This window comes from Dryas octopetala, chromosome 3 (genome assembly GCF_963921425.1).
Source record: "Dryas octopetala chromosome 3, drDryOcto1.1, whole genome shotgun sequence".
NCBI classification, from domain to species: domain Eukaryota; kingdom Viridiplantae; phylum Streptophyta; class Magnoliopsida; order Rosales; family Rosaceae; genus Dryas; species Dryas octopetala.
This window is the reverse complement of record NC_141368.1, coordinates 27,049,451-27,067,819: the sequence shown is the minus strand read 5'-3', so window position 1 is coordinate 27,067,819 and position 18,369 is coordinate 27,049,451. Positions and strand designations below refer to the sequence as shown.

Below are 18,369 nucleotides of genomic sequence, written 5' to 3'. Positions count from 1 at the left end.
TTACATCTCCACATATATCAATTTAACCACTTCATAAAACAACAAACAGTACGATATACTCAACCCTCCCTAGCTATCATAGAAATTATGAGAAAGCCAGAGCCTATGGGAAAAGATGAGAGAGCAAACACTAACACTAACACCAAGAACAAGAAGATGATGATGAGTAATAAACTTAGGAAGGGGTTGTGGTCGCCTGAGGAAGATGAGAAGCTGATGAGGTACATGTTGACCAACGGGCAAGGCTGTTGGAGTGACATTGCTAGAAATGCTGGCCTCCAAAGGTGTGGAAAGAGTTGTAGGCTTCGTTGGATTAATTACTTGAGGCCTGATCTCAAGCGTGGTGCTTTTTCACCCCATGAGGAACACCTTATCATCCATTTCCATTCTATTCTGGGCAACAGGTTCTCTCTCTCTCTCTCTCTCTCTCTCTCTCTCTCTCTCTCAATTAATTAATTATAATGCTTATAATGCATAAGCATTCACAAGATTTCATATCATCACCATTTGGAAATGCTAGCTTTTACATGCTTAATTAATCCCATTGTGCGCTTATGTGTGTGGGGTTTTATGGCTCGATGCAAACTTAGAGATATATTCCACTTAATTTTGGACGATAACTTATCCGATATGGATAGTTATGTTTCATTCACATAAGTACTATTGTCCTTTTCTCTTTTCTATCATCAGCTTAGTCATGAAAGTTATATCAACTTTGTTATACATAGCTCCTTATATATATATATATATACATACCTATATAGGAAAATGTTCAGTTGTAGATGTTCTTGTTGCGGACTGTGAGTGTTTCAGCATCTACTAGTACCGAGCATTTGAAACTCACTTTCATTCACAATGCGATTTGAACCGATAGATCTATTATGTAATGTATATAAACACCAACATATATTTAATATTACACCCCCTAGTACCAAAATAGTTTAAAACTATATTATGTAATATATATGATCATATGGAGAAAGGTGGTTTGTCTTCGAGATTTTGCCTCATTTGAACATGGCGCAAATGAAGTTCAACAAATTAAGTGAAGGATGAAGCATTACACAATTATATATATGCACTTTGTATTGGATATATAACAATGTACATGATATATGTTATATACATGTATTATACACATTTACATAATGCACATTGTGTGTTACATGCACCTGTAAATTAATGTTAAGGGAGCCATTTAGAAGACATGTTTAAGCCATTGACCAAGGCCTGCAGTACGTGCAGATCATTTTATATATGTTTGTCTAGAAAGCTTGACATGCATGCAAATGACAATCGATCTTCAGATTAATTGAATTAGTGTATTTATATGTATACCTTTGTTTGAGTTTGGCATATATATACTTGTATAAATTAATTAAACATTCATTTATAGCCATGCATGCATTTTGTTTTGGTCGTAGAAAAGCCATGCATGTAATATGTAAATTGAAAGTACTACATTCATGTTTCCATTTTTTAATTTTCTCTTATAATTAATAATTAATTTGATCAGGTGGTCACAAATTGCTGCACGTCTTCCAGGACGAACCGACAATGAAATAAAGAATTTTTGGAATTCGGCATTGAAGAAAAAGTTGAAAAACAACAATATCAATTCCACATCCACATCAAACGATAGTGAATCCTCAGAGCCTAGAGATGATATTAATGGAGGGACGTTTATGCCATTGCATGATCAACATCATGACATGATGATGGTGACAAACATGTACATGGATTCATCTTCCTCATCATCATCAACATCCATGCAAACCATGCAACCCATGTTCATCAGCACCAACAACAGTACATTCGATCCTTTCTCTATGCTTGAGAGTACTTCTAATCGCTATGATATGATCCATGCAGACAATACCACATGCTTAACACAGAAACTACCAAATATTGGGGGAGAAGGGCATTATGGGGATTATGGAAATTACGTGGAGCCTGCAAAAATGGGGTTTGAGGGGGACCTTGGTCTTCCTCCACTTGAGAATAATGGTGTGGTAGTAGTTGATGACAATATAAGTAAGATGAGTCATAATAACAACAACCACTTCCATAATAATTGCTTTAATAACACGGATCAGATGAGGTTTAGAGTTGATCAAGAGGACATGTTTGGGTTTGGGAATAATGGGCAATTTGGAGATGATCAAAACTTGAGAATAGGAGATGATCAATGGGATTTGGAGGGTTTGATGCAATTAGATATATCCTCCTTTCTCTCCTAATTTTACCCTTTCGCAGAATTAAGCAAATTTTGGGAAACCATAAATTTTTTTTCGAGCTACTTTTTGGCCCATATCCATCATACAATACATTATGTATAATTTGGTGCATACATGCAATAATATCATCGTACATTCCGTTTAAGAGACTTAAAGTGTCAGTAGTGATGTAGAAGTAGAGTAGAATATTATGAGGTTGTTATAGTTACTTAATTGTTTTGTGTACAAAAGAATAAGAATGTGGAGTTGGCCGGAAGTTGTTAATAATTAGTGGGAGATCATGAGAAGGACGATGTAACACACATTATAAATGTAACATATATATATATATTATATTCGTTAATAAGAAGCAAACTAGATTCAATAAATTTGATATCCTTTGTGACTCTTTCTCTCTCTAGCTCTCTCTCTCAATTAATTTTGATGATCTTCGACATGCATTGATGCCTAAATTCCATCAACTACATGGGAGCATGTAGTTGAAGGAATTTAGGCATCCATCCCAAAATCAATTGACAATAATAAGAGTAGTCCAAACTCTTATAAGCTATTATGTAAGGCCTCATATTTTCGATGTGGGATAATACTCCACATTCTCACAGTAGTAACCCTGCTCCACTAATTTAAAATTTCTATATATATATATATAGAAATTCAGCATTGGGATTATACTCGTTACTACATGACCAACGCTTATGAGTGAGCTTATCTAATATTTGAATGCTCGGTGTTTTTTTGGCCTATCCATATTTGAGATTGAAGGATCTTTTAAATAGAAGGATCTTCTAATAATTTTATTTAAAGAATTTATTATGAGGTCTATTCTACATTGTATTTCAACGATCTAAACTATGTATTTTGTAGGTCTCTATTCAAATATCATCATCTACAAAAAATTAGACATGTCAAAAACAATTAAGATATCTAATTTTGATTAAATAAATAGACAAACAAAATTGATAAACATTTGAAATGATTACCATTTAATCAACAGTCAAATGGTTTCTGATTTACCTAATTAATTTTTTACGAACATGATCCTTTAATGGAGAGTAAAAAGATAGATGGTTCCGATCATCAAAATACTATATGGATTGGATCCTACAAGAAATCTCTTAAATTAGCTTATTTAAGAGATCTCTTAATAGAATGGACCTGTATATATGTATGGAGTTTTCATTGAGGAGTTTCTTAATATTTAAAAGATTCATTGTATGGCTCAGTTCGCATTATAATTATACTATTATAATTTGTTACTTTTTCCTGGCAAAATAAAAAGCATTTACTTTTTAGGTCACAATTTGAAAATCATTTTCACAAAAAATTAGACAAAACGGAAATCATTAAGACAATTATTTCAAAAAACACAAAAATATCACCATTGAGTCAAATAGTTAATGATTTTCAATTTGTCCAATCTTTTGTATATAAAATTCTTGAATGAAAAATTAAAATCGACTGTCTTGACCATTAACTACAATACAAAATGAGTTTTACAAGAAATCGCTAAAATAATTAAGCTCAATGGAAGCTCATACAGTCATACCTCAATTTTGCGTATTAAGTAATTTAATTACAATGAGCATCAATTTTCGGAAACAAGTTTTCCATATATTGCCTAAAGGCTTAATTATCGATTTACCACCCAAAACTGTAACTCATTCCCACTTTACCACCTGAAAGTTTTTTTGTCCCAGATTACCACCTGTAACTTACACTCGTGTCCCATTTTACCTTATTCCGTCAACAATTCCGTTAATGCTGACGTGGCGCGCTGGATGTGCGCCACGTGTCACATCTTTTTTTGTATTTTTTGATTTTTCTATTTTTATAAACTTTGAAAATTAATTAAAAATAGCTCTGAGCTTAAAAAAATACACGAAAAATTCCTACTGACTTGTCTTCACTAGTACTAATTTACTATGGGGTCAAAATGCCAATTTTCCCTCTAAAAATTTCCAAAAAATTTGGAAAGTCTAAATTTATTTCTAGAAAATTAAAATACTCTAAATTCTTTGGAAATTCATAGAATAATCTCCCGAACTCCAAAAAATATGAGGTCTGCACCGTTAGTCTTCTAAAAACTAACAATACATTTCTCGTGAACACTTGCTACCCAAAAGACCTCTCGGTCTTAGAGGAAAATAAAATTCCCTATAAAATAAATTCTAGAAAAATTCTATAATTTCTGTAAAGTCTCAAAATAATTCTCTAAAACAGGCTTTTGGTAATTTTTCAAAAATATTTTTGAGAATTTGTCCAAGAGTTTATGAAAATTATAGAATTTATTTAATAGAAGAAAATTTATTTTAATTTTTTAGAAATAAATTTGGACTTTCTAATTTTTTTGGAAATTTTTAGAGGGCAAATTGGTAATTTAACCTTATAGTAAATTAGTGCTAGTCAAGACGAGTCCGTAGGAATTTTTCGTGTATTTTTCTGAGTTCGGAGCTATTTTTAATTAATTTTCAAAGTTTATAAAAATAAAAAAATGCGAAAAATAAAAAAAAGATGTGACACGTGGCGCACATCTAGCGCGCCACGTTAGCATTAACGGCCAGATCGTCAACATTAACGGAATTGTTGACGGAACAAGGTAAAATGGGACACAGATATAAGTTACAGGTGGTAATCTGGGACAAAAAAACTTTCAGGTGGTAAAGTGGGAATGAGTTACAATTTTGGGTGGTAAATCGATAATTAAGCCTTGCCTAAATGGCATCTATAGGCTACTATTCTATTGTAGGAAAAATTATTATAAGTGACCATATACTACGTGATATGTTGAAGTGGTGTTACCAATCCTCTTCAATTATAATACGTGTATAAATTTTAAGTGAAATGATAATACGTAGTATTATGATTATATACAAGAATTTCTTCTATTTTGTACCATAAAAGAGGCATTTTGTCGATATAAAAAAATGCTCACATATTACTTTATTGCCAAAAATGTAAAATCTTCAAGCAAAAATAGAATTTTTTTAAAAACACTTACGTCGCCTGAGAGATTCGAACTCTCGCGGGGAGACCCCATGTACTTAGCAGGCACACGCCTTAACCACTCGGCCAAAGCGACGTTGTGCTACTCGTTCATGCCTATACTCTTTATATTAACAATGATGGCCTTTGTCATTGCCACAGAAGAAACACAAGCGCTTTATTGCCAGCCAAGGCCGTTATAATATTGTGTGTCCTACGCATGTGGTCACTTCAGTTATATATAATCAAGAGCTTAAAAAATTGTACAAACTATTTTTTTATATTTTATCGCCAAATACATCTTTTATTCGAGAAAGAGAATTGGATATATCAAGATCACAAATATGAGAAATTATTGTGTGTGACCGTAACACCATTTAACTCTAGTATAATTCAATTCAGATATTAAAATAATCGGGACAAGAGTTAGTGCTCCTAAAATTCCTCATATTTTTAATTATTTATCTTTTTTATCGTTAAAAGATCATTGTGATCAGGTGTCCCAAGCAAATTAGCTCCCTCATTCTCTTATTGTGCCGACAGGCCTAGGCAGTGATCGACATTACTTTTGCAGATTTATCCAATTTGCAAGTGAAAGATCAGCTGAAAGAATTGAAATCTTTTGAGTGGTAGTGAATCATCTTTTATATATATATATATATTTTAACTACTTATTTGCAGCACAAATGATCATTTGGTTTAGTGACATCCAGTCCCTCCTTTGTGTGTTGTCTCTCCTTTGTGTGTTTAAATCTCATAAACGATAGTTGTTGAATGAAAGAAAAAAAAAACCTACCCATTAGTGTACTAAAAATTAGGATGCTAAAACGAAGGCTTTATATAGAAAAACCCTAATAATGCTAAATACCAAAAATAATCCTAACAATATAAAATAATAGTAACCCTAACATTCTCTAAAACATTGGTGCACAGCATCAATAATTTTCTACTGGAAAATGCTTGGCTCCATCTCCAGATGGAGGAACTCCTCCATCCCCATCTCACAAAACCATGTAAGAATTAATTTTTCAATTTATTTAGAGTGATGCTCTCCATGCACACCTCATTTTCTCTTACTATGCAACCCTTCCTTTGAATTTTTGAAATTATAAATTTAACCCAATATAAAAAGACAATAAAAAAAAAGGGAAAAACATAGCAGAACAAGATAATTTGATGAGTTAATTACACTTACACCCCCTGAAGTTTATCGTCTTTTCACATACACCCCCTGAGGTTTCAATAATTACACATACACCCCCTGAGGTTTCAAAACTGTTGCATATAACCCCCTATAGTGAGATAAAAAATGATGAAAAATTATGCAAAAAGGCATACTAAGGGATAAAATGACCTAATAAGATTACTCAAAGTGTAAGGTTCAACCTCAATACAAATATTTTCTTTTTTGTTTATTTATTTTTTTCTCTTGTAGGGGGTTATATGCAATAGTTTTGAAACCTCAGGGGGTGTATGTGTAATTATTGAAACTCCAGGGGGTATATGTGAAAAGACGATAAACCTCAGGGAATATAAGTGTAATTAACTCATAATTTGACCGAAGAACATGAGAGAAACTTGAACAAAAGGATTAAACATAGCAGAACAAGATTTGACATGCACCACCACATAAAGTATTCAAACTTCAGCAATAATTAATGGAGGCTTAGTCATCAACATTTCCGACAGTAAAAGAACGCACTCAATGAAGAAAAGGCCACTAGTCATTAATAATAATAAAAGGCATCCTGTACAAAAAGAATCTTGAAACAAGGATGTCATGGGTAGGGCTAGGAATATCTTCCGACAAACCACCATTGATCGATATACTGACTGTAAATAAATCGCAAATAATCGAGGTGGCAGAACATTGAACCAACCGACGTCACTGACCGACATACCGACCTTTGTCGGTGGCGGTTGGGAAATTCCAAACCGTCGGCCACCTGATATCGACTGAACCCTTGTCTTCTTCTTCTTCTTCTTTTTACAATGAGCTCAGGCTTGGAAACTAGGAAGCTCCAGGGAGTGGTGCGACGGTGGTGAGTCGCGCACGGTGGTGAGTCTGAGTGGTTAGACTTGCAGAGTTGGAGTTGTAGCAGACCGGCGACTATGACTGGAGGTGCTGGAGTTGGAGTTGCAGAGAGAAGAGGGTGAGTCTCAGCCACTGCATCTGGCCGCGCCGAACTGATATTGACTGATACCGACCTTGTCGGTATCGATGTCGGTGGCAAAGCTGGCCATACCGCCGGTGGTTAGTTGGTGATTAGTTGAGCCATTCCGGTTCGGTTACCGAACCGCTACCACCCCTAGTTACTCATGAGCATTAAAAGAAAAATATTAATTTGTCCTTAATTGACTGTTTAGTACCTATCCTTAAAATATCTACAGAGTGTGTTAGTTTTTTAATTTTTTTTCATTTAATAATGGTGAACTTTATTCTTTACATTTTAAAATAAATTACTCTAAACTTCATTTTACAGTCTTTAATGATAAACAAACTCACTTAAAAAATTTGCAATGATAAATAGGTTTACTTTGTACAAATAAAGCTCACATTATATTTTCTTCCGTGTTTTTGGTGCCAAGCGCTCGGAGTGTTTTATTTTTTTGAATTGGGCAAATTGCCACTGTCGCACAGTGGCAATTATTGTCACTATCTCACAATGACAATTAGTAATAGTATAACATGGGTGTTTTATGCAATTCAAATAATTACTGTTGCACCGTGACAATTGCCGAGTAGTGTTTTTGCAGGTAGGTCGTTCGATCATGGGCTTTTTCGTTTTGGACTTAAAAAACCCTAAATTTTATGTTTGTTTTTAGAATCATAATTTAGATAAAAAAAAAACATTTATTTAATTAAAAAAATCACAAAATTCAGAATTAAGAATTCATGTTGAGGTCCATAAATAATACAATAACAAGAGAAATATACGAGATGAGATTGAGAGGGTTGTTGTGGAAAATTTGACAGAAAAGTGAGATTATAATATATATCAAGCTAAAATTCTTTTTCTTTTTATTTGCAGCCTCATCTGCTGTAAGTGAAGAGACAAATGATATATGAAGACAGTAGGTGCAGTCCCACCTCTAGTGGAAATAATTAAGTGCAAATACATTAGAAATAAGAGTTGGAGGTTTTAAACATAGTATTGCTTTTTTCCTTTATCAAACATAGTATTGTTTTTTCCTTTATCAAACATAGTATGGCTTTGCTTTTGGCCAAAAAAAAAAAAACATAGTCTTGCTTGAAACAAGAGAGCTTTGATATTAGGTTGGGCAAATAGCAAGTTTAAAGTGTTAGAAAATAGAAATAAAAAAAGTAAAAGTATATCAAGTTAACATATACAATAAGAAACGAGTAATTATTATTTAAAATTTTCTGGGGAAAAGTTTTCCATTGCCAAATTACTGTCAATCAAAATACCAGATCAAATATGGTAACATTTTTTATTTTAGGAAAAACATATCGAAGCCTAGTCTACTATTCTATACGAGAGACATTTGTTTATTTAATTAATTTTTTTGTGTGTATTTGACTTAATGAGTAATGGCTATGTTCTTACTATTTGATTGCAGAAAATGTGAAGTTAAGATTAAAAATTGAAACGTCGCCTGAGAGATTCGAACTCTCGCGGGGAAACCCCATGTACTTAGCAGGCACACGCCTTAACCACTCGGCCAAAGCGACGCTGTGCTGGTTAATTAGCTTATTATTTATTTGTATAAAAGAACGTTGGGCTTTGACATTGCGAAGCTACAAGTGTGAATGAGGCCTTATAAATATTGTTCTGTCTTATGCATGTTGCCCATATCTGTCGCTTCATTTAGATATTAGTATAGAACCAAGCCAATAAACTTTTTGCTAAGACCTAGACATCAACAAATTAATTATACAAACAACTCTAGAGGAGTTGCTTATTTATGCTTTGACCGATAGAAGATGAGGAGTTTCAACTTCTAGAGGACTACCCTATTCCTATATATATGTGAGATCTGGTTTCTGAGCAAGTGATGATGATGATGATAGTGAGGGTGTGAGGGTGAGGGAGTGCAATTCATAATGTCTTGGTAGTTGGTGCTAAAGCAAAAGCTACTCCATCCATCTCACATTGGATATATTATTAATATATTTCAATGTTATCGATCTCACTTTTATTCGACCATTAATCATCATGACTACCATACATGCCCAAACCTTCTATTTCAATCCATCATCGTCTCCCTTTAAAAGAAAGCAATATTCAATTTAACCTCCATTTATTGCTCTCTCTCTCATGTGGTGCATTGTATGTAGACTAAATTAACTAACTGAAGCATCCATGCATAAATTACAAATACCAACGAATCGAAAAGGGAGTATATTGAATCTTCATTCTTAAACTTAAACTACTTAAACTACTAGGTGAAGAGAGTTGGATAATGAATTAATATTACGCAAGGTTTATAAATATTTTTTGGAATTTTAAATTTATATCTCAAATTTGAATATCAAATAAAGTGTCAATAGTTTATTGATTCATACATAACACGTTCCAAAACTAATTATTTCACAAAAAATGAAATATCGACACATATAAAGACAAATTATTTGGATTTTACATTTGAAATCCGTACCTTTCCGTCAAAGGATTAGTTTGGTGCGTGAAAACTAGCTCATGATATCTTCTGTTACAAAAAAAAAAATTAAAGCAAAGATGAAGAATAAAATGAAAAGTGGGAAGGGAAAGGAATGCTAAAGCGTGCTTACTTTGCTATAATTCCGGAGACGTAAAAAGAGAGACAATTCGGTGTAAAGTAAAAAAATAGTATAGCATATTAGCATATAGCTAGGGACCGGACTATTGATAATAGAAGAGGCTCTCCCGTAATTCTCGGATTGGACTTCATAACTAATAATTATGTATTGTCATCGATCTCTCTACTTTTTTGCTTTTTCATCATTTACCACAAACTTCTTAATTAATTATGTAGTCACAGACTCACAGTAGTGCTTTAAAAAATGACTAGTGTTCAGGGTTTAGAACAAAAAAGAATAAATCAGTAGAGTTATTTAATTTTTATGTTTTAAACATGAAAATATTTTTCATTCCAAAATGAGAAAACTGACTTGGTTGAGGACTTGAGGTTGAATTGCATTTGGATACATAAGGAAATTGAAAGTATCAAAATATTTAAGAAAGGATGAGATATTAAAAGAGAGAGAGCTAGAGAAAGAGAGACATTTAAAGTACATGCATGATTTCTAAATTTTCTTGTTTGACTAACTTATATGGTATATTTCTTAATTTTTCTAGTTGAATGCATTAGTTTGTAATTTTTGTAGTCTCTAGAACTTGACATCTTTATTTATTTATTTATTTTCTCTAAAGTTTCCCAAACAAAAAGTATAAGCTAGAAATTATGCATATCTTCTCGAGAGTAGTTTTGCTCACCCCCTTTAACTCAGGTGTATGCTCATCTCCCATCTAAAATGCTGTCATGTGTTTAAAAAACTAACCATGAGTTAATATATTATATTTAATTATTTTTAATATTATAATGATGAGAAAGAAAAATAATTTGACAGCTCTTTTCTACTTTTACCCTTATCTTTTATTACTCAACTTTTTTTCACTTTTTTATTACCCATTAACTTCTCTCTTCTCTTTTATTTAATTATTTCTAAATAAATTTCTCTCTTCTCTTTTCTAAATATATATCGATTGGAAAAGCTTGGAAGATTTGAAAGAGTTTTGTTGTTCCTTTGATTGAATGCCAAACCCAATGATTAATGATTATGGTCTTAAAGTATAATTGCTTTTCGATTTTCATATGCATCCACCAAATATCAGTGGGCTTTTCTATTTTCATATATCTATAATATATATCAATTGTTCCTAGTGCTGTTTCCAGTAACATCATCGCCACAATATATATTATTAGAAATAATTAACTTCTCTCTTCTCTTTTATTTAATTTATTTCAAAAATTATTAAAAATAATTAAATAAAAGAGAAAAGAGAAATTAATAGGTAATAAAAAAGTGAAAAAAAGTTGAGTAATAAAAGATAAGGGTAAAAGTAGAAAAGAGCTGTCAAATTATTTTTCTCTCTCATCATTATAATATTAAAAATAATTAAATATAATATATTAACTCATGATTAATTTTTTAAATACATGACAATATTTTAAATGAAAAATAAGTATACATCTGAGTTAAAGGAGGTGAACAAAATTGCTCTCTATATTCTCCATATATTTGAGCTAAATGCGCCTTACTTTCTCAAGATGACCTGGGCATTGCTACTCGTTAGGCTCATAATGATGCTTCATTTTTATTCTGTGCCTTGTTTGGACCGCTGGCCCCATTGTCCAGAAGAAAAAAGGGAAAGTTGAAGTTATTTGTATGAGAAAATAAATCATTCAGATGGTTATTGAGTGGCATGGTGTAATCATTTATGACCATTTTGTTGTGTGGTGCAAGGAAGTAAAAGGGTCTTGAATCGATAGAACATAAAAGGTGAATTATTGTGATGTCATTAATTTATACAATTTTGTAATGTATAAGAACTTTTTTTGATTACTATTCATGTATGGAGCTGAATATTATTCTTTTCAATCTTTCCTACTAAGCAAAGCATTCTTTGGCTCATAGCCTGAGCAATATGATCATTAATTTATGATCTTTTCAGTACTGATGTGATACTTATATACAAAACTATGCCGTTTTAGGGTGTATAAGAATTAAACATTTTGAATTTTAATATGAAAGTCTTAAGCTCATAACCCTCTTAGCCAAAAGCCAAGCCACCTGGACCCCATAAAGCAACTCTTCGCTATCGAGTTTAAAACCCCTCCAAAAACCCCATTCCCATGTCAGAGGACCAGAGCTAGAAATTATCTCTCTCTCTCTCTCTCTCTCTCTCTCTCTCTCTCTCTCTCTAGCTCTCTCTCTCCCTCCCTCTCTGTCTCTCACTCATTATTAATGGAGCATGAAGACCAAGAAGCAGTGATATTCCATTCATACCCCTGCGCATATTACGTGCAAAGTCCATCCACCATCTCCCACGCCAACAGTGCCGATATCCGGAACACCATTCCCGAATCCGCATTCCACTCCCCGGCCCGACCCGACCCAACAAACCCGTCAACTCTGCAGCTGGAAGCCGCCTCACGCTTCACTCTCTCGCACTACTCCTCCTCCCGAGGGTCCAGCCACTCGTTCCTGCACCAGAAAAAGATCTCCTACGACGCAGGAAGCCACGGCACAGGTACGACCGAAAATGCTGAGAACCGTCTGATTATCGTGGACGGTGGTGATGATGATGATATTGATGGTGATGAAGACGACGACGACGACGACGATGATGATGATGATGATGAATATTATTATGGGTTGAAAAAAAGATCAGGGTGGTGGAAGAGGTATTGTTCTTATCGTGATTCGGATTCGTGTGCATGGATTTGTCTGCAAATAGGTTGGAGGGCTATGCTGAGCTTTTGGATTGCACTGCTTGTGTTTTACATTGCTACAAAGCCCCCTCCACCCAAAGTCTCTATTAAGGTAGCTTCACATGATCATCAATCTCTCAAAAACTTGTTTTGTTTTTGTTTTTTTCGTTACATCAATATTCTAACGTAGGACCTAGATCTTTACTCACCTTTCTCATATCAATATCACTTGAACTCTCGATCAGTTAGCTAGAGACGAATGTAAAGGTTGGCTTGCTAGCTACAATATACATATTGCAATATTTATTGTGCGGAAGTTGATGGATGAGTCCAACCGCATGCATCTTAATTTCATTATGGCAAAAATTTGAATAGTATTTTCCTCTCACTTTAATTAAAGAAACAACCATGTGAGCACGATTATTACTTAAGAATCATATGCTATGCTTGTAATGCTACATATAACATCATGGTTAATTATGATCAACACATGTAATTTTTTAACTACAGTTAAACAATCACATGTAATATTAAACACATGACATATGATTAGTGGGGTGGTATATATAGCAACATATGATTATTGGTCCAAAGGAATATATTCTAGGAAGTTATGATTTTCTTTTGTTCTTTTGATATAGTAAAACTAATAAATTATGAATTGGAATTGGAACCGGAACCCCGGCCATAAAGATGTTCATCTTTTCTTGAATTTCAGCTTCAGATATATTAATTAGTTCAATTATTAAGAAAAAAGCTACTAGAACTTTTAGGGGAAGATGTGTTTAACCTATGGCCCAATTATGAAACTCAAAGCCCAAACCCAGTATACCACGATCTATATACTCTAGTCACCTAAAAAGGCACATGCACTGTGGTTCCAGATAGGTGTCCCAAACTGAAAAAGAAAAAGAAGATTATGGGAAATTGTCAATTTAGACCATATATATAAATGACTAAATGAGAATGACTTGATCAACAAAACATATATCACATGTTAGACCGTCTGATAGGATAATAGATAAAATTTTTCTGTGTACGTATAGGACAATACAACCAAATGCGATGAAGAATACTAATTCTAGCTATAGATTCTATTCAATTCCTACTTGATTTTTTAGTGTTTTTACATTGCAGATGGCAGGAATTGGGCAATTTGGGCTAGGGGAAGGAGTGGATGGTTCTGGTGTTACAACTAAGTTCCTCACCTGCAATTGTTCCATAAATCTGATAATAGACAACAAGTCCAAGCTCTATGGCCTTCACATTCATCCTCCAATTATGGAAATGTCCTTCGGCCGCCTATCATTTGCATTATCACAGGTAAGGATTAATCTCAATTGGGTACTATAAGTCACTTTTTAGTTTGTGCCTCAATGCTCTTAAGAATTTATATATATATATATATATGGGACAAACTGCAATTTATCATCACCATCATCATTATAGTTTTGCTGGGCAGCCATATATTTTTGTAGTAATTGTTCAAAATGAGCTGAATAAGGTACCATATTTTGGCATCATATTGTGGACCACTTCTTATCCCACCACTATTAGAGAGATAATACACAATGTAGTATCCCTAGCATTCCTCTTCTTTTTTCTCCCATGACCTTTCTATTAAAAAATGTTAGTTAAATTCGAGGAATTTTATTGTTTTGTTAAGTTCATGATATGCATAATCTTTGCAGTGTCCAAACAAATGCTAAATATAAGTAAGTTTTATTGGTACATATATAAATGCAAACTCTAGAATTAACTAGGGCCGGTTGGGTCGGAATGGCTGAACAACTGCAACTGTAACCGAATCGCAAAAAGGTTGTACGTTTGACGCTTGTCTGAAGAGTTGGTGTCGGTTGGCCAATCGAACTGAAAACTCCGGTAGGCGGTGGCGGTATGGATTGGCTGAACCGTCGGTATACTGACACCCTTCTTCTTTCTGGTTTCAGTGGAAGAAACCATTGTTGCGATCTTGGTTTTTGGTCTCTGGTTGTAGAAACTAGAGGGCATGCAGAGGTGGTAGCAATCTTGGGTTGCTAGTGGTGGCGGTAAACTGAACCGAATCGGACAATATGATAGAAAACAAAACAAAACCAGACCTTTCTGGTTTCGGTCTGGTTCGATTGTCCAATCCGATTTTGGGAGAAATCACAGAGTCACAGGGAGAGAGAAGAGAAAGAGAAAGGGAGAAGGAGCAACCGCTGCTTTGGAGCTTTGATCCGCCATCTATGGTGGTCGAATGGATGATCGAAGTCCAGCTTGACAAAAGGAAGAGGTTGGTGGTGGAGAGCAGTTGTGACGACGCATGAGTTGACGATCAGACTTCGGCTGGTTGTCGGGTTTCTGTGGGCTTTCTAGAAAAGAGAAGGTCATGGGGAGGGAGAGGAGGAAGAGAGGGAGAGTTTTGTGGTGGTCTCGCCGGCGTCACGCCGGACTAAGGAGATAGGGTGTCACCGGAGGGAGAAGAGAGAACAGAGAGAAGAGATCTGGGAGAGAGAAAGAGAAAATGAGAAATGAGAGGGAAGAGAGAGTCATGGGGGGAAAAGGAAGGAAAGAAACCAACCGACAACTACCGAAATCGACCTTGTCGGTAGTGATGGCTGTTCCGAAGCTAGCCATAGTGCAGATGGTCGGTTAGTGGATGGTTTGTGAGTTTCTATTCGGTTACCGAACCAAACCCAGCCCTAGAATTAATTGTTGATATTTATGGTGCTGATCTTATAGTTATGTCTAAACAATTAATGTTATTTGGATGTTTAATGGTTGAGCGTTTTGGATTTAAGGTTATAGTATTTAAAATTTATATATTTTCTTTTATTGAAAACAAGGCAGAGCTAATGTGGGTCTAAGGTGGCTCTAGCTCCCCAATCCACATGTAGCTCTATACATATATTAGAAAAAAAATTTAGGACAAATTATATAATGGATCTCCAACTTAATATTTTTGAATTCTTGACCACTTCAAAAATAAATTTCTGGCTCCATATATGGTTGAAAGTATTTGGAATTTACATTGGAATAATAATTATATAGCAATCCAAAGTGACGTAGTCTTAGTTATAGGGTGGCTGGTGGGGTCAACTTTTCTTTTCTTTTCTTTAGGTTGGGTCAAGTTATAGGCAAACCCGACCAACTTATAGCTCTTTGCCTATAAATAGTTATTTTTTGTGATATTGACCCAAAAGGATTATTTGTAATAATAACATATATATATATTTTTTTGTCAATTGTAATAATAACATTTATGTTCATGTTTTATGGTGCATCAATTTATTCATGTTTCAGGGACCAAAGCTATATGCAGAGAGAGGGTCAACAAAATTCAAGTTATCTGTGGGAACAAGGAATAAGCCTATGTATGGTGCAGGAAGAAGCATGGAGGACATGTTAGAGTCAGGGAGGGGTTTGCCATTGATGGTTCGCCTGAGCTTGAGATCAAGTTTTCAAGTTGTTTGGAACCTCATTAAGCCTAAATTTCATCACCAAGCTGAATGTTTGTTAGTCCTTGATAGGGCATATGACAAAAAGCATCGAACTCAGGCATACAATAGTAGCTGTATAATGTCTTAATAATAATTAGTCTATTTATGCACACTTAATTACAAGAAACCTAAGACTTTATAAGAGAAATTTTTTTTTTTTTTTTCATCCCGGTCCCTAAGATATACCTGTTTTAAATCAAATTAAGCCGGGTATCTTTTACACAAGTCAGCACGTTTGAAACTCAATCTGTATGTCTTCCAAAATGTAAGAAATCTATATTGATATTTTATCATATATATCGTAAAATTTTTAGTACAACCAAAATTTATTTGACCATTTGATTATCATTTCAGTATTTATCAAGATTATTGTGTTCATTTATTAATTATGTCGTCATAGTTAGATGTCAGGGCGGAATCGGTTCTGTTGTAACACCCTGGATCTTTCCAATCCTATCATGTGTTGAGACGTGTTTTCAAATTTCTTTGTACTTAGAAACTTATGGTGCGTTTGGATGAAGTAATTTGAAACTACTAAGAAATTCACAAATGACGGAATTAAAAATGACGTGATTAAAAATTTTAGAATTTGTAAATTCTCTTGTTTGGATAAATGTAATCATAATGAAATTTAAATAAGAAATTTATAGTAGTTTTATAAAAGAGTGATGTTGATGGTGGCAACAATAAAAATGATGTTTGTGGTAAGTTGATGATGGTAGTAGGGGTGATGGCCCACGGGCGAGGGGAGAAATGGTGGTGGCAAAAATTGGGGTATTGGAGGTGGTGGCAACGGCGACATTGGCGGTGATGGTGATGGTGGTGGCGACGGCGACGGCAACGGCGATGGTGGTGGTGATGGCACTGGTGATGGAGGCGGCGGCGGCAGTGTCAATGTCGGTGATGGCGGTGTCAGTGGTGGTGACGGTGGCGGCGATGGTAGTTGTAATAGTGGCGGCTGTGGTGGTGTTGGTGGTGGTGGCAGCGGGTAGTGGTAGTGATGGTGGCAGTGTCGGTGGTGGCTGGTGGTGGTAACAGTGGCGGCGGTGGTGGTCGTAGTGGTGGTGGCAAAGGTGGCGGCGGTGGTGGTCGTAGTGGTGGCAAAGGTGGTGGTGGCGGTGGAGGTGGTGTCGGTGGTTGCGGTGGTGATGGTGGCGGCAAAGGTGGCGGTGGCGGTGGCAGTGGTGGTGACGATGGTGGTGGTGGTGGTAGCGGCGACATGGTGGTAGTGGTGGTGGTATTGTAATTAATTGGCAAGGTAATGGGTGGACACGACTTTTTTATTTTATTTTATAAAAATTAGAATTTTGCAAATGACACCAATTTAGGTAGAATTTGAACTTGGAATTTACAGCCTTCAAATCCCAAGTTTTTTTCCACATAGAATTTACGAAATTCTATATTTATGGACCCAAACAAGGAAATTAGAGCATGCAATTTCTTAAATGCTGAGTTTTGTTTAAATTTCAAGTTTTTTTTCTCCATCCAAACACACCATTAAGGTTTCTTAAAGGAAATGAAATTTCTTTTATCTTTTGAGTAACTAATTTGTACCATGAGAGGTTTAGAGTTGAGTTTTAGTACCCTTGAATGTAATTTTGGTGATTATCAAGTTTGAATTAATTTATGAGAATTAATTTATGAAAATAGGAAAAAAGAAAAGAAAAATAAAAGTTGCTGACCGGAATGACATGCGCCGCTTGGCAGGATGCGATTGGTCCTCTCGCGCAAACACGACGCTGATTGGACACTGAGCGGGCGAGCTCACGAGCTCGAGTTGCAGTGCGTCACACCGGATTTGCTCCTCTGTTTTAATCTGGACCGCACAACCTCATTAAAGAGGAACGATCGTGGCCGTTGAATTCTTTAAAGGCCGGTCACTATTCACACCGAGTCAAGCTGACCCAGATGTTCTCATCCAGTTTTAGAGGTCTACAACCGGGTAAGTATTTTAATATTTATGCTTTATTTATTTATTTTTAGACTTTAATTTTAGGATGCATGCTTAGATTAATTAAGTAGGATTTATTTATTAATTAAGCATGTCTAGCCTTATTTTTTGAGACTTAATTGTTTAATTAAAGGTAATTAGCATTCTAGGATTAATAAGTTTCTATTGCAGAGATTAAGTTGGATTAATTAGATTAATTTGAGGATTTGCTTTGAGTTAAAGCAACTAGTCAAGTGGTTTGACTTTAAAATAAAACTTGAAACTTGTAAACCCTTAAGTG

General features: G+C 34.8%; 2 protein-coding genes and 2 non-coding genes across 5 annotated transcripts; 2 read left to right on the top strand and 2 right to left on the bottom strand.

The window, feature by feature from the left end:
- Nucleotides 1-87: 87 nt before the first annotated feature.
- MYB83 (myb domain protein 83) lies at nt 88-2,459 on the top strand. Its single transcript, XM_086236609.1, has 2 exons — nt 88-404; nt 1,517-2,459. The coding sequence occupies exons 1-2, from the start codon at nt 88-90 to the stop codon at nt 2,238-2,240; spliced, it is 1,041 nt and encodes a 346-aa protein (XP_086092735.1). The 3' UTR covers nt 2,241-2,459.
- A 2,775-nt stretch (nt 2,460-5,234) lies between these two features.
- TRNAS-GCU (transfer RNA serine (anticodon GCU)) lies at nt 5,235-5,316 on the bottom strand. Its single transcript has one exon. It is a non-coding gene; the product is annotated as a tRNA-Ser (tRNA).
- Nucleotides 5,317-8,831: 3,515 nt separating this feature from the next.
- Nucleotides 8,832-8,913, bottom strand: TRNAS-GCU (transfer RNA serine (anticodon GCU)). The gene has a single exon. It is a non-coding gene; the product is annotated as a tRNA-Ser (tRNA).
- A 3,261-nt stretch (nt 8,914-12,174) lies between these two features.
- Nucleotides 12,175-16,226, top strand: LOC147292155 (delta-latroinsectotoxin-Lt1a protein). 2 transcript variants are annotated; one of them, XM_086238492.1, is made up of 4 exons: nt 12,190-12,520; nt 12,551-12,768; nt 13,794-13,979; nt 15,942-16,226. In XM_086238492.1, the coding sequence occupies exons 1-4, from the start codon at nt 12,190-12,192 to the stop codon at nt 16,224-16,226; spliced, it is 1,020 nt and encodes a 339-aa protein (XP_086094618.1). The 2 variants fall into 2 exon arrangements, with proteins under 2 accessions (XP_086094619.1, XP_086094618.1); XM_086238493.1 differs by having other exon boundaries at nt 12,175-12,768.
- The last annotated feature ends 2,143 nt before the right edge of the window (nt 16,227-18,369 follow it).

Bases quoted from the DNA above. Each gene is read 5' to 3' on its own strand.
- LOC147292155 (XM_086238493.1), top strand. From the start codon at position 12,190: ATGGAGCATGAAGACCAAGAAGCAGTGATATTCCATTCATACCCCTGC. The intron at 12,769-13,793 runs GTAGCTTCACAT...TTTACATTGCAG, and splicing joins CACCCAAAGTCTCTATTAAG to ATGGCAGGAATTGGGCAATT. The intron at 13,980-15,941 runs GTAAGGATTAAT...TTCATGTTTCAG, and splicing joins TATCATTTGCATTATCACAG to GGACCAAAGCTATATGCAGA.
- MYB83 (XM_086236609.1), top strand. From the start codon at position 88: ATGAGAAAGCCAGAGCCTATGGGAAAAGATGAGAGAGCAAACACTAAC. The intron at 405-1,516 runs GTTCTCTCTCTC...TAATTTGATCAG, and splicing joins CATTCTATTCTGGGCAACAG to GTGGTCACAAATTGCTGCAC.